A 14000-nucleotide genomic window follows, 5' to 3' on the forward strand; every position below is an offset into this window, starting at 1 on the left:
CAACTTGCCTCCCACGAGGCTGAGAGTGTACAGGCCATCGCTTGAATGCGGGGCCTGAGCATCAATGAAGACGGCCATTTCGCGCGCTTTTCCAGGGCTCCCACGCATGCGCACCACGGTCGGGAAAACAAAGCGGCCGAAGACTACACTGCGCAGGTACGAGCGGCGGCTGACCGCACTGCGCATGTGCGACGACGCGCCGAGCGGCACGACATCGACTTGATGACGTGCCCCAACTGCGGCACCGCCCATTTAAAGCGGCAATGCCCTGCTGGAAGCAGGCGATGTCTCAACTGCAAGAAGCTTGGCCATTATGTGGCTTTGTGCAGGTCTGCACCTCCGACAGGGGACCAGCGACACCAGTTCCAACGTAGACGAGTTCGCAGTGTGCAGCAGGGGCTGCTCGACTTGGAACCGTATCCCGTCACCGATCCAGAGGACGACTGCCAGGAGTCCCCTCATCATCACCATGCATGACAAGGCCTCCTCGCATTCACCAACACACAGACCCATCCTGAACGTGGATTATGGGGACGAGTGGCGTGCCACAGTACAAGTCAACGATTGTAGCATCCGGTTCAAGCTGGACACCGGCGCTTCGGCCAACCTAATATCCCGAGCAGACCTTGCTCGTATCCAAAGGCAGCCGACCATTCTTCCGCCGGCCTGCCAGTTGCTCGACTACAATGGGAATGGCATTAGGGTCCTGTCACCTGCAGGTATCCATCAAGACCACTTTGCGGTTTGAGATCGTCAAGCCCGGCAAGGCTTCTCTGCTTGGTGCACATGCATACAAGCTACTCCATCTCGTTCAGCGTGTATATGCCGTGTCCTCTGACAACAGCTCTCTTCAAGCCGACATTGAGGAGCTACTATTGCAATACCCGGATGTGTTCAGTGGGATGGGTACGCTGCCCTACCGCTATAAAATTCTGCTCAGGCCTGATGCCACACCTGTCATCCATGCGCCACGCCGGGTGCCGGTGCCCCTCAAGGACCATCTAAATGCGCAGCTGCAGGAGCTCCAGGATCAAAGAATAATATCCAAGGTGACGGAACCAACTGACTGGGTCAGCTCGATGGTTTGTGTCAAGAAGCCCTCTGGAGAACTGCGCATTTGCATCGATCCCAAGGATCTGAACCGCAACATTATGAGGGAACACTACCCGATCCCAAAGCGGGAGGAGCTGACGAGTGAGATGGCGCATGCCAAATTCTTTACAAAGCTAGATGCATCGCGTGGCTTCTGGCAGATACAACTGGACGAGTCCAGCAGGAAGCTCTGCACATTTAATACATCCTTCGGAAGATATTGCATGTCATTTGGCATTGTTTCGGCCTCCGAAATCTTTCATCGAATAATGACACTGTGCGGGTTTATGATGACGACGTCATCACCTGGTCCACGACCCCGGAGGAACATATTTCTCGTCTGCAACAAGTCTTCAGGCGCATACATGTCAACGGCCTGAAGTTAAATAAAACCAAATGCTCCTTTGGCAGGTCGTCAATTAAGTTTCTGGGCGATCGGATCTCCCAGCAGGGCATGCAGCCCGACTCGGATAAGGTCCAGGCAATCAACACGATGAAGACCCCAGAGGACAAGAAGGCGGTCCTCCGCTTCCTGGGGATGGTGAATTTTCTGGGGAAGTTCATTCCCAACCTCGCGTCACACACCACGGCCCTCAGGCACCTGGTGAAGAAGTCCACCACTTTCCAGTGGCTGCCTGCACATCAAGCAGAGTGGCTTGAGTTGAAAGCGAAACTAACCACCGCTCCTGTTTTAGCTTTCTTTGACCCAGCGAAGGAGACTAAAATCTCCACAGACGCCTGCCAGGATGGCATTGGGGCGGTGCTCCTCCAGAAGGACGACACCTCGTCCTGGGCTCCAGTGGCCTACGCGTCAAGGGCCATGACCCCCACTGAGCAACGATATGCTCAAATAGAGAAAGAATGCCTGGGTCTTCTCACTGACATCATGAAATTCCACGATTATGTCTATGGTCTCCCGACCTTTACAGTAGAGACAGACCACAGACCCCTGGTGCACATTATACACAAGGACTTAAATGACATGACACACAGGCTCTAGCACATTCTCCTTCGGCTCCGCAGATATGATTTTGAACTGGTTTAAACGCTTGGAAAGGTGCTAATCATCGCGAATGCCCTGTCGGGTGCCATCACCTCGCCATGTGAGCAGGTCGACTTCATACACGACATTGAGGCGCAGGTGAAACTGTGTGCCAGCACCCTCCCGACATCCGACGAACGACTCGGCATCATTCGGGAGGAGACCGCCAAGGACCCTCTGCTGCAGCGGGTCATACATCACCTCACGAATGGCTGGCAGAAAGGGCAATGCCCCCAATACTATAATGTAAAGGATGACCTAACTGTTGTCGAGGGGATCCTCCTGAAATTGGATCGCATCATAATTCCGCGCAGCCTCCAGAGCTTGGTGCTCACGCAGATACACGAGGGACACCTCGGTATTGAGAAGTGCAGGTGCAGGGCCCAGCAGGCTGTGTACTGGCCCGGCATCAATGAGAATATCTCAAACATGGTCCTCAATTGCGCGACCTGCCACTGCTTCCAGCCTGCTCAGCCCAGAGAAACGCTCCACCAGCATGAGATCGTGACCTCTCCACGGCCTACGGTTGGAGTGGACCTTTTTCACACCAATGGGCGTGACTACGTCCTGATAATTGATTACTTCTCCAGTTACCCCGAGGTAGTGAAACTGTCGGACCTAACATCTAGGATCGTCATAAAGGCTTGCAAAGAGGCATGGAATCCCGCTCACGGTCATGAGCGACATCGGTCCCTGTTTCTATAGTCAAGAATGGTCCAACTTCGCAAAGCAATACCACTTCCAGCACATCACCTCGAGCCCGCATTACCCACAATCTAATGGGAAGGTCGAAAAAGGGGTTCACATCGTGAAGCAGCTGCTCTGCAAGGCTGCGGACTCAGCTTCGGACTTTACTCTTGTTCTTCTGGCGTACAGGGCAACCCCTCTGTCCAACGGTATGTCTCCGGCATAGCTCCTTATGAATCGTAACCTGCGGACGACTGTTCCGGTCGTTCATGTACCTGACCTGGATCACCTTCCAGTGCTGCAAAAGATGCAGCTGATCAGAACCCGGCAGAAGCTGACATATGATGCTCACGCTACGGATCTGCCGGTGCTCTCTCTGAAGGACGCTGTTCGCATCAAGTTGCCTGGTGGAGGCTGGTCAGCTCCAGCTGTTGTTGTTCGACAGGCTGCTCCCAGGTCGTTCGTGGTTCGCATGGCTGATGGATCTATTGTGAGGCGCAACAGAAGGGCACGACGCAAATTTGCCTGCCCACCACCGGATCTCACATTCCCAGACGTCGTTCTGCCCTATCCGGACACCTCGCTCCACGAGGCCACCAATCTGGCTGCATGCCAACCGGTCAAGACACCATCACCTCCGCCTCCACGTCTCAGGCGGTCCACAAGAATCCGACCACAGCCTCAATAACTGGACTTATAAATAGTTCTTTTGTATATATGCTGTTATGTTTCTGCACGCTAGACACCTTACATATACATCCACTCACCAATTGCTGTATATAGTTACTCTTGTAAATATGTCGTTTCTGCTCTAAGCAGTCGACAATTTTTTTTTTAAAAGGAGGGATGCCATAATATGCACCCATGCACATCATGAGGTAAAAGCAGGCAGTGACAGACACCCAGGTGAGCCAATCAATATACAGAACAGAACACAACCAATCACAAGACAGGACACCAGAGGGGGGCTTCCAACTATAAAACACACGAGGCATCGGCACTCTGCCTCTTTCCACTGGTGACAACTGTAGTGACAGTCAGGGTGTACAAATCATTCAACACCTTCTACACGTGGATCAGAGCTAGCCTGGTCTAGATAGTTAATGTTAGTTTACTCAGAGTAGTAGAGAGTCAACACACAGGCAGCTGTGTGCTTCGTTACTGAGGTTCAATAAATCATATAGTGAACCAACGCCCACGTTCGGAGTACACTTGATCAGTTAACTGCATCGTGTGCAGTCCGTGTTACCCAAAGAACAAAGAACAAAGAAATGTACAGCACAGGAACAGGCCCTTCGGCCCTCCAAGCCCGTGCCGACCATGCTGCCCGACTAAACTACAATCTTCTACACTTCCTGGGTCCGTATCCTTCTATTCCCATCCTATTCATATATTTGTCAAGATGCCCCTTAAATGTCCCTATCGTCCCTGCTTCCACTACCTCCTCCGGTAGCGAGTTCCAGGCACCCACTACCCTCTGCGTAAAAAACTTGCCTCGTACATCTACTCTAAACCTTGCCCCTCTCACCTTAAACCTATGCCCCCTAGTAATTGACCCCTCTACCCTGGGGAAAAGCCTAGGTTCACCCCAGGGTGAACAACACGACAGTGGGGTTCCCAGGTATCTGTTGCCCTTGTCCTTCAAGGTGGTAATGGTGATGGGTTCGGAAGGTGCTGCCGAAGGAATCTTGGTGAGTTCCTGCAGTGCCTCTTGCAGATGGTACACACGGATGCTGCCACTGTTCGCCGGTATTGGAGGGAGTGAATGTTTGTGGAAGGGGGAGCAATAAACCAGCTGCTTTGTCTGGATGGTGTTGAGCTTCTTTGTGTTGTTGGAGTTGCACTCATCCAGGCAAGTGGAGTATTCCATTACCACTCCTGATTGTGCCTTGTAAATGGTGGACATTTTCATTTTGGGTGGGTGGGGGGGACAGGGTTTGAAGGTGAGTTACTGCCACAGGATTCCCAGCCTATGACCTGTTCTTGTAGCCACATCATTTATATCAGGGGTTTTCAAACTCAGGGTCGCGACCCGCAGGTGGGTCGCGGGTGGGTGTCGAGAGGGTCGTGGAGCGATCAGTTGTGGCGTTCCCGATCGCGGGAAGAAGTTCCCAACTGCAGTCCCCGATTGGTTGCGGTGTTTGAGGAGGCGGGCGGCGTGAGGCAAGGCTGTGTGCTGGTCACCGCGCGCTGTGTGTTGGAAGGGGGGGGGGGGGGGAGTGTAATGGGTTGACGGGCATCCCCGTGGACGCGATGCTAACAGTGGTGCTCGTCCTTTACACGATGCTCGGCTTGTCCCCCGCCACCGATCGGCAGTATGCAATCTGCAGCTACTTGGTCAATCCGTTCAATTGTGAGAGCAACGTCCGTTTGCACTCCCACGACGGTAAGTACTGGTTGGGAAGTGGTCTGTGACTGGAGTGGGTACAGTGAGAGGAAGCCAGGCCAGTTTTCTCGAAATACTGATTAACCGACGCCAGTCAATAGGGCTGACATATGTGAACACTGGAAGAAACCTACAGTCATTACTTTGTGTCGACACTCTCTGGAAACCAGGAAGTCAGAGCTTTTGGTGAGAAAGGAGCAGGAGATGACTTGGATATTTGAATATTGCAGTGCAGTGGAACGAGTAAGAAATATTGTGACATTGTGTGTGTTTGACAAGTTACTTCATCTCCTCTAAAGTCATAGTTTGCAAAGTTTAAAAAAAAGATTGTACTTTTTAAATAATTTAATATTTATATTTCATTTGTATTTATTTTTTATATTTAAGGGCAGCACGGTAGCATGGTGCTTAGCACAGTTGTTAGCATATCGTGAGGGCCAAGCAGGCCCATCTGCCACATTAAAGGTAAGCAATAATGTTATGTCAGCAAGCATGGGACTTTAATGCCAGCCCGCATGTCTCACAAACATCAGCCGGCATGGGTCCCGAAGGTCCGCGATTGGTAAAAGTGGGTCCCGGGAAAAAAAAGTTTGAAAAACACTGATTTATATGGATGTTCCAACTCGCCAACACATTTAAGGTAATGAAACAGCCCGGAACGCTATAGAAATGCAGCTTGTTGTTACATTGCGTCATGCGCAAATAGATCTCCCGAAGATAACTACAAATCCCAGTCCATCAAAATGGAAACACAACAGGTCAGAAATACACAGTATTCTGGTCAGCACTTGTAGAAATTTGTTCTGACCACCTAGATACATTTTTTTTAACAGGTTCTGTGCATTGTTGAAGCATCATTTTCACCAGGACCCCTTTAGGACCGAACTAGTTGCATCGCCCTAGAAAAGAAACCGTGCAGTCTGCAAGTCTGAACTCAATCCATAGATGTGAAAAGCTTCCTTTACATTCTGCCTTACGGGTTCCCTCTAGTGGGGCTTTTTGAGCAGGCGAGTCTGTTTTCTGCTAACTCTCTCTCTGTCTCCCAGCACCATGGCTGACACTGCTCCAGTCCGGGGCAATCACACCTTTGATGAAGAGGCAATGGAGAGATTTCTATCCTCGCGGATCCCAGGCTTTCCACAAGACCCGCAGGAGGCCTTCACCGTGAGACAGTACAGGTAACAGCACACTCTAAACCCCGGCTCTGAACTCAAAAGCCGGGTCACTGACAAGCAACTGGCTACTTTGCAGCGGAATAATTAATTTGCAATGAACGAGAACGCGGAATCCAAGAATGATTTGTTTCCGGGAATCCTTGGGGCTTTCCCCAACTGCCTCAGACAAACCTCAAAGCACCAAAATGCCATTTGGGATAATAAAGAAAGTGTTTACATTCAAAACCTGCCTGCGAACACTTTGGGTCTTTAACTGCCTCCAAGTTAACTCCTTCCAAATGCAGCGTGCAAGTGCTAATTATTTTTAAAGTCGGAGGCGCAATATTTCAGTTCTTAATGTGATTGTTATTGCCTGGTTTCCGATTTGCCCTGGGGTATAGCTCCAGGAAAGCTTCAATTTTGAGTTTGTTGTTGAGGAAACAAACGTGAACATGGCCACTCAGGAAGATCCTGTGGAGACTTGATCATGTGACATTTGATCATGTTAACATGGGGACCAGAACTGTTCGTATTGTCATGATATTCAAACACACACATCATGATAGACACACCAACAGACAAATCAGAACACACAACACCACAACCAATGACAGAAAGATATAAAAGCACAGACACGACCCCTGGTGGGGAGCATTAGCTGCAGAGGAGAACCAGGACACATCTATTGCCAAACACACTCAGGGAGACAGCACGTGCAGAGTATCCAGACGAACTGTATTATAAGAGTTATAATAAAATAGAGTTGTACCACATACAACTGTGTTGGCTCATCTGTGCACCAGAGCACCCAACACCACATGGTACAGGAGTGGATCGATACCTGCCGGCATACCTCAGTGTACAGAGACAACCAGCAGTGCCCAGGCATGATGTACGAGCTCCCGGTTCCGCAGGCGCTCCAGTGCGACGGCGACCTCCACGAAAACTGGCGGCGATTCCGGCAAATGTTCGAGTTGTTCCTGGCGGCAGCTGAACTCAAGGACCTGGATGATAAGGAAAAAATTGAATTTCTCCTCACCGTCGCCGGTGCAAGGGCAAGAGCAATGTTCAGAAGGTTCAGGTTCTTCAGGAGGCAGCAAAGGCACGATTACCAGGCAGTCCTGGGCAAATTCTCCAAGTACTGTGAAGAATACGCAATCCAATGGGGACTTAAAGGTAAGAAAAGCTGCAGTACTCACCTCGTGGCTGGGATCCCGGAGCCCGAAATCCCGGGCCTGAGAAAAGGCTGGGTCGAGGTCGGCGGCCATCTTGCTAAAGGTATAACGCTAGCACAGTTGCGCGAGAAGTGCGCAGAACCGGAAGTTTCGTTTGCGCATGCGCGAGATGCTGCGCATGCGCAGTCAAGAAAACGGCCATCGGTAAAGGAACAGCGATCTGAGCATGCGCAGTCGCTTCCTACGTGCTACATACCGAGCGTCAGGATGTCAGAGGCCCCAGACTGCACCAATTTAAAAGGGAAATGTCCCAAATCCAATTTAAAAGGGAAACGTCCCAAATCAAAAAAACAAAAATCTGTTAAAGCTGTAAAACAACCTTCCTTCACCTGGAATGAAAGCACAGTGCCGCAAATTGACCCAGGAGATGAATTTAACCTCCGAAGAACCCTCCGACAAGCAGTTACCTACGCACAAGCCGATGATTCCGACCTTGAATACTTCGATGACGATTTTTACAGTGTTTCCGGACCTCGCGAGCCCAATGATAGCTCCGTGGTCCTATATGACTATGACTCGGACGAACCTTTCGTGTTGCACATTGGCGGCCCCACATTGAATCCGACGCAGATGCGGATTCATTTTTCGGATTTGAGGATCTTCAATCCAGCAGATATGACGTTCCAACTTATCAGTACCGGATGATGCTGCAGCCTGACATTAACAGACAGGGAGCGGTGCAAGCACACGGAGAGTGCCCTGCTGCCACACAGAGCGTGGTCCACGTCCCGCTCAACGTTCCCGACTCTATGAAAGAAGACATGCAAGACTCCAGAGTGCAGTCCTCGCATGAACCAGAAGTGACTCCAGTGTCACAAGCTTCCACAGCAAGCTCGTGGACAGACTCCACAATTGCAGAAATGCAAGACTCCAGAGCGCAGTCCTTGCACGAACAAGAAGTGACTCCAGTGTCACAAGCCTCCACAGAGAGCTCGTGGACAGCCTCCACGATAGAAGCAACGCAAGACTCCAGAGCGCAGTCCTTGCACGAACAAGAAGTGACTCCAGTGTCACAAGCCTCCACAGAGAGCTCGTGGACGGACTCCACGATGGAAGGAACGCAAGACTCCAGAGCGCAGTCCTTGCAGGAACAAGACCATGAGGGTCTAGCAACCTCTCCTGACCAACCAGCGGCAGACGATGCAAGTCTGCCATGCTCCCGTGAACAGCAAGAAGGCTATAACAGCCTACCATGCTCCACTACACAGCAGCATGACCATGACGGTCTCTCATGCTACAATAAAGGGCACAGCGCTGAAGACTGTTCAAGCCCAACTGAAGACAAGCCAAAGGAATCGCCTCGTCCAAGCCCGAAGAAAAAAGGTTTATGTGCTGACCTTCAGGAACATTGTAGCCGAACAGAGATTAATAATGCTGCACGGCCACAGAAGGATGCTGAGGATTTGCTAACGAAATTAATTGAATGTTTAACTTGCAAGGAGCAGACTGAGAATTGCCAGTGTTTTAGTACGGATCGAAAAAATGGACAAGACATTGATCCTCAGGTAATGGAAATAACACAACCTGAATCATATCTACAGCAGGGACAAATGTCTCCCTTCAACACAATGCCGCAAAATCCCAACTTCGGAGACCAGCAGTTAGTCAGTAATGACTCTTCAAACCTGGAGGGGAACATTAATTGCATTGAACCTATACACACTCCACTGATTATTGAGCAGAACATTGGAGCAAGAATCCTGAGGACACCGACATCGAGTAGCCAGATAACGAATTTAAAACCCACAGCAGTTTCAAGTGAACCAAGTGTGCTTTCCACTAATGGTGAAGATGCAGATAAGGTCGACCCGATTATCCATTGTACCACACTAACCCCAGTGATTAAGCAGTTATGTATGGGGAGTATAATGTGGGCAATTGAGAACAGTAAAAGAGAGACTGTGACCATGCCAGTCCCAGCAAAATCAGACCCAGAGACCATGAAGGCATGTACATTAAACAACGTTACATATGAGGTACCTGAGAAGAAAAGTGAAACGGAATGTTCTTTGGAAAATGGTACAATGTCGATAGAAACAGTGGATCCTATATTCGAGACCATACATATGGGAGAATTTGGGGGTAATAAACAAGGTTCTGCAATGTCTGGGGGAAGATTTAAAGTTCCAAAGAAGAAAAGCCCAAATGAAGGACAATGGCAAGACAATGACAGTCCACCGACATGGTGTGCACCACCAGATGAAAACTCTGACAATTTACCCAACCCTAGTGAACAGCAAGCTGCTAATGACGATCTATCCACGGGATGTGAGACGAGTGACGACAGCATCCCACTTCCCATGCAAAAGGTGCAAGGTGACAGACCTCGCCTAGTGCGTACCGAGGCACTCAACGATCACGGTGGGACCACTGACGACTGCGGTGGCGGCGCACCGCTTCCACCCTCGATGGCTCGAGCCTCTCCACTGGTTGGTGCATTCCTGCATGTTCCGACTCCAGAAGTGCAGCTTCAGGGAATCTCGGCTGCCTCCAGTGAACCTGTTGGGACTCCGGACGGGGGGCATCGACGGAAGGCAGACCGGACTCCAGATGGGGAGCAGCCAAGCGCCGACTCTGATTTGCGCACGCCAGACCTTGCTCCGGACGGGCGGTGTCGCGGCCTCGGTGATGGCACGCTCAGGGTGACGGCAGATGCCACGGCGACAGGGAATGGATCGCGTGGCAGTCCCACTGGGTCGGCAGTGGCAACCAGCACCGGCGGTCCAAGATGGACACACCAACTCGCGCCATCGCCAGACGTTGATGCGAGCAACAATTCTCTCTCCAAGGCGACATGCTTCGACGTTTCTCTGCGGAGTCGCCCTTCCGGCACAGCAGGTGGCCGGAACCAGCGTACACGGTCTTGGCCAACTTCCACATCTGGCACAGTCATCGCCTTGCATGATATTAGTGATGGTGCTACTTCGATGGCAACGACCCATCGGCTACAAGATGCCGTCCACCACAAACATAAAAAGAAAACAGACTCCACCTTGTTCCTGGCATGCAGGGCGGATGGATTGGTGCGTAGGCGAAATCAGCGGGCTTTGTGCCGCCTTCCGCGCTCGCAACTGCACCGTACGCACACGCCGGATCCTCCACTGGTTCCCAAGGATGACTTCGTGGAGATGCCACGGATCATGCCCCTTCCATCGCCACCAGAACCAAACCACAGCCAGGGCACCACTAACAAAGATGTTGAATGTTATATTTGCACGAATGAAAAAACCAAGCACTGCACGAAGTACAACAAATGGTAAAGTAGAGACTTCGGCAACAGCATCACCTCCAACAGTCCAAGGTGAACCAGTGTGACCCCAAATCTCCACAGCTGAACCGGCTTGAGGACCAGCCCATTCTTGAGGCGGTCACCCATTAGACTGGACTTATAACGCTGTTAATACGTTCAAAAAGTCAAACACTTCTGTATTATAACCTGTTGTTGTTTATTGTTCCAGATATCGTCTGACCGGACCAATGTTCAAGTTTTTTTTTTTTTCTCTCGCATCCAAGTTTTGTTATGGTACAACCTTGTTAGTGTGACGCACCCGACATCGCCCCATGTAAATAGTTACGTCATAAACACACGCTGTACACAACACAAACGCACACTCTTAGATGCACTCACGACACAATTATATTTATAACCACGTAGGCACTTGTCTTTGTAAAAAGGGGGGATGTCATGATATTCAAACACACACATCATGATAGACACACCAACAGACAAATCAGAACACACAACACCACAACCAATGACAGAAAGATATAAAAGCACAGACACGACCCCTGGTGGGGAGCATTAGCTGCAGAGGAGAACCAGGACACATCTATTGCCAAACACACTCAGGGAGACAGCACGTGCAGAGTATCCAGAACGAACTGTATTATAAGAGTTATAATAAAATAGAGTTGTACCACATACAACTGTGTTGGCTCATCTGTGCACCAGAGCACCCAACACCACACGTCTCACTCCAAGGGTGGCCCAAAGAAAGTTCAATACTCATTATTCCTCATAGAATCCCTACAGGGCAGAAGGAGGCCCATTGAGTCTGCACCGGCCCTTGGAAAGAGCACCCTCCACCCTATTCCCGTAACACAGTGACCCCTTCTAACCTTTTGGACACTGAGGGCAAACTGCAATAATTTTTTTGTAACATTTTCTGGTATGTTGTTACAGGTGCGGACAATCCAACCCAACATTCCACATTCAGAAGGGAAACAAAGAGTATGTGCTGAGGAAGAGACCCCCTGGGACTCTCTTGAAAGGCGCACATCAGGTACGTTAACCCCACGTAAACAGAGACTTGCTGTCAAACCACGGCGTTTTTTAGTAAAGCTCCTGATAATAGTTACAACTATCTCAGCCTATCTCACCCTAGAGACCAGGGGGAAATTCGAGGTTGCCACTCTCGTGTTCTGACTTGACTTGATAAAGAGCAGGGTAGCCCAGGCCAACACTTATGCCTCAATCAATACCAATTTTCCCCCAAAAATGTTTTCTGGTTATTAAAAATTGCTGTGTGTGGGATCTTGCTGTGCGTACGTTGGCTGCCGCTTTCTCTATATTCCAACAGTGACTACACTTCAAAACCACTTCACATTTTTCCTTATTTGGTGAGTTATCCTGAAAGTAAATGCTTGTATTTATATAGCCCCCGCCACCACCACCAGACATCCCAAAATGCTTTTCAGCCAATGAAGTACTTTTGAAGTGACACCACTGTTGGCGTGCAGGATTTGCGCACAGCAAGCTCCCCCACACAGCAGTGTGATAACAACCCGACAATCTCTTTTATTTTTGTCTATGTTAACTGAGGGAGCAGCGGTGCAGATGGGATCGTTTATGTCCACTTGAGAGGGCAGGCAGGCCCTCAGTTTAAGATCTCATTTGAAAGACGGCGCTTCTGACAGTGCGGCACTCCCACAGTACCTGCACGGGAATGAAGGCCTTGATTTTCCTATGCTCAAGTGGAGCTTGAGACTTGCACCCACGGCCTTCTAACTCCCAGGTAAGAGTGCTACCAACTGGGCCACAACTGACACCGAACGTTCGGAGGTGAGAAGAAATAGGCAGATCAGTCATCAAAAGTTGCCTTCGCCCCCAATTTGAACACACCCACTTTGAACACGCCCTAAACTACCTCAGAGCCAGCCCTTCGAGCTTGAATAAAATGTAGCAGGTTGAGAGTGGATGTAAATACTACATACATAAGGTTGGGTTAAACTTTTATCTTTCTGGCACTTTAGGTTTTTAAGTGAAGTGAGCCACATACTCCAGTTATCACTGCATAAGCTGTAATTGCAGAAGCTCAGCCTCAGTGCAATACAATTGAGTATGGTTTAGGATTTAAGGTGAGAAAACGCAAAGGGATGGAAGGAAGAATGGGAAAAGATCATCGGACCCGTCATACCCAGCCAATCCTGACATGGTGCGTCTCCTCGTCAATGAAGTATTATAGTCATGAACTTTAAAAAAAATAAAAAAATTCTTTGTTGGGATGTGAGCTTTGCTGGGAAAGCCAGCCTTTCATAGAATCATAGAAGTTACAGTGCAGAAGGAGGCCATTCGGCCCATCGAGTCTGCACCGGTCCTGGGAAAGAGCTCCCCACTTAAGCCCACACCTCCAACCTATCCCAGTAACCCCACCTCACCTTTTGTTTTGGACACTAAGGGCAATTTGAAAATACTTCTCACTGTACCTCGGTACACGTGACAATAAACAAATCCAATCCAATTTAGCATGGCCAATTCACCTAACCTGCACATCTTTAGACTGTGGGAGGAAACCGGAACACCCGGAGGAAACCCACGGAGACACGGGGAGAACGTGCAGACTCCGCACAGAGAGTGACCCAAGCCGGGAATCGAACCCGGGACGAAGCAACCGTGCCAGCCGCTGTGCCACCATGCAGCCACTGTTAGTCATGAAGGCCATGCCCTCCCAACCTTGTCCCTCATCTGAGGTGTGGCGACCCTCAGGTTAAATCACCACCAGCCAGCTCTCCCCCTCAAAGGGGAAAGCAGCCTATGGTCATCTGGGACTATGGTGACTTTATCTTTACGATATCCTTGATACACTTTGTGTCGCACTCGGGCAAAAAGCACAATATGAAAAGGGGCCGTCTTCAAGTCTAATGCCACAAATAGACTAAAGGAGAAGACAGAGTAAGATTATAAAGTTACAGGGGCTACAAAACTGATCAAGATAGCCAATATATAGAACAAGGTTAGGATTATTGGGCGAAGGGTGACAAAATAGTTAGCACTGCTGTCTCACAATGCTGAAATAGCTGGGATGAAGTCCCAGCGAACTGAGGCGGGCCTTCTAGAGAGCGGCACGGTAGACTAGTGGTTAGCACCGTTGCTCCACAGCGCCAGGATCCCAGGCTCGACCCCC

At 50.0% G+C, this 14000-nt stretch overlaps 1 protein-coding gene across 2 annotated transcripts in view; it reads left to right on the forward strand.

The window, feature by feature from the left end:
* The first annotated feature begins 5620 nt into the window (after positions 1-5620).
* acad11 (acyl-CoA dehydrogenase family, member 11) overlaps positions 5621-14000 on the forward strand; it is a 146697-nt gene continuing 138317 nt past the window's right edge. Inside the window, exons 1-2 of one of the 2 annotated variants that reach the window (XM_072510036.1) lie at positions 5621-6385; positions 11780-11879. In XM_072510036.1, the coding sequence (XP_072366137.1) occupies positions 6258-6385; positions 11780-11879 (228 nt within the window). In that variant the 5' untranslated portion in view covers positions 5621-6257. The remainder of the gene's footprint in view (positions 6386-11779; positions 11880-14000) is intronic. The other variant, XM_072510035.1, reaches the window with a different exon arrangement.

The sequence above is a fragment of the Scyliorhinus torazame genome, chromosome 6, assembly GCF_047496885.1.
Source record: "Scyliorhinus torazame isolate Kashiwa2021f chromosome 6, sScyTor2.1, whole genome shotgun sequence".
Classification (NCBI taxonomy): domain Eukaryota; kingdom Metazoa; phylum Chordata; class Chondrichthyes; order Carcharhiniformes; family Scyliorhinidae; genus Scyliorhinus; species Scyliorhinus torazame.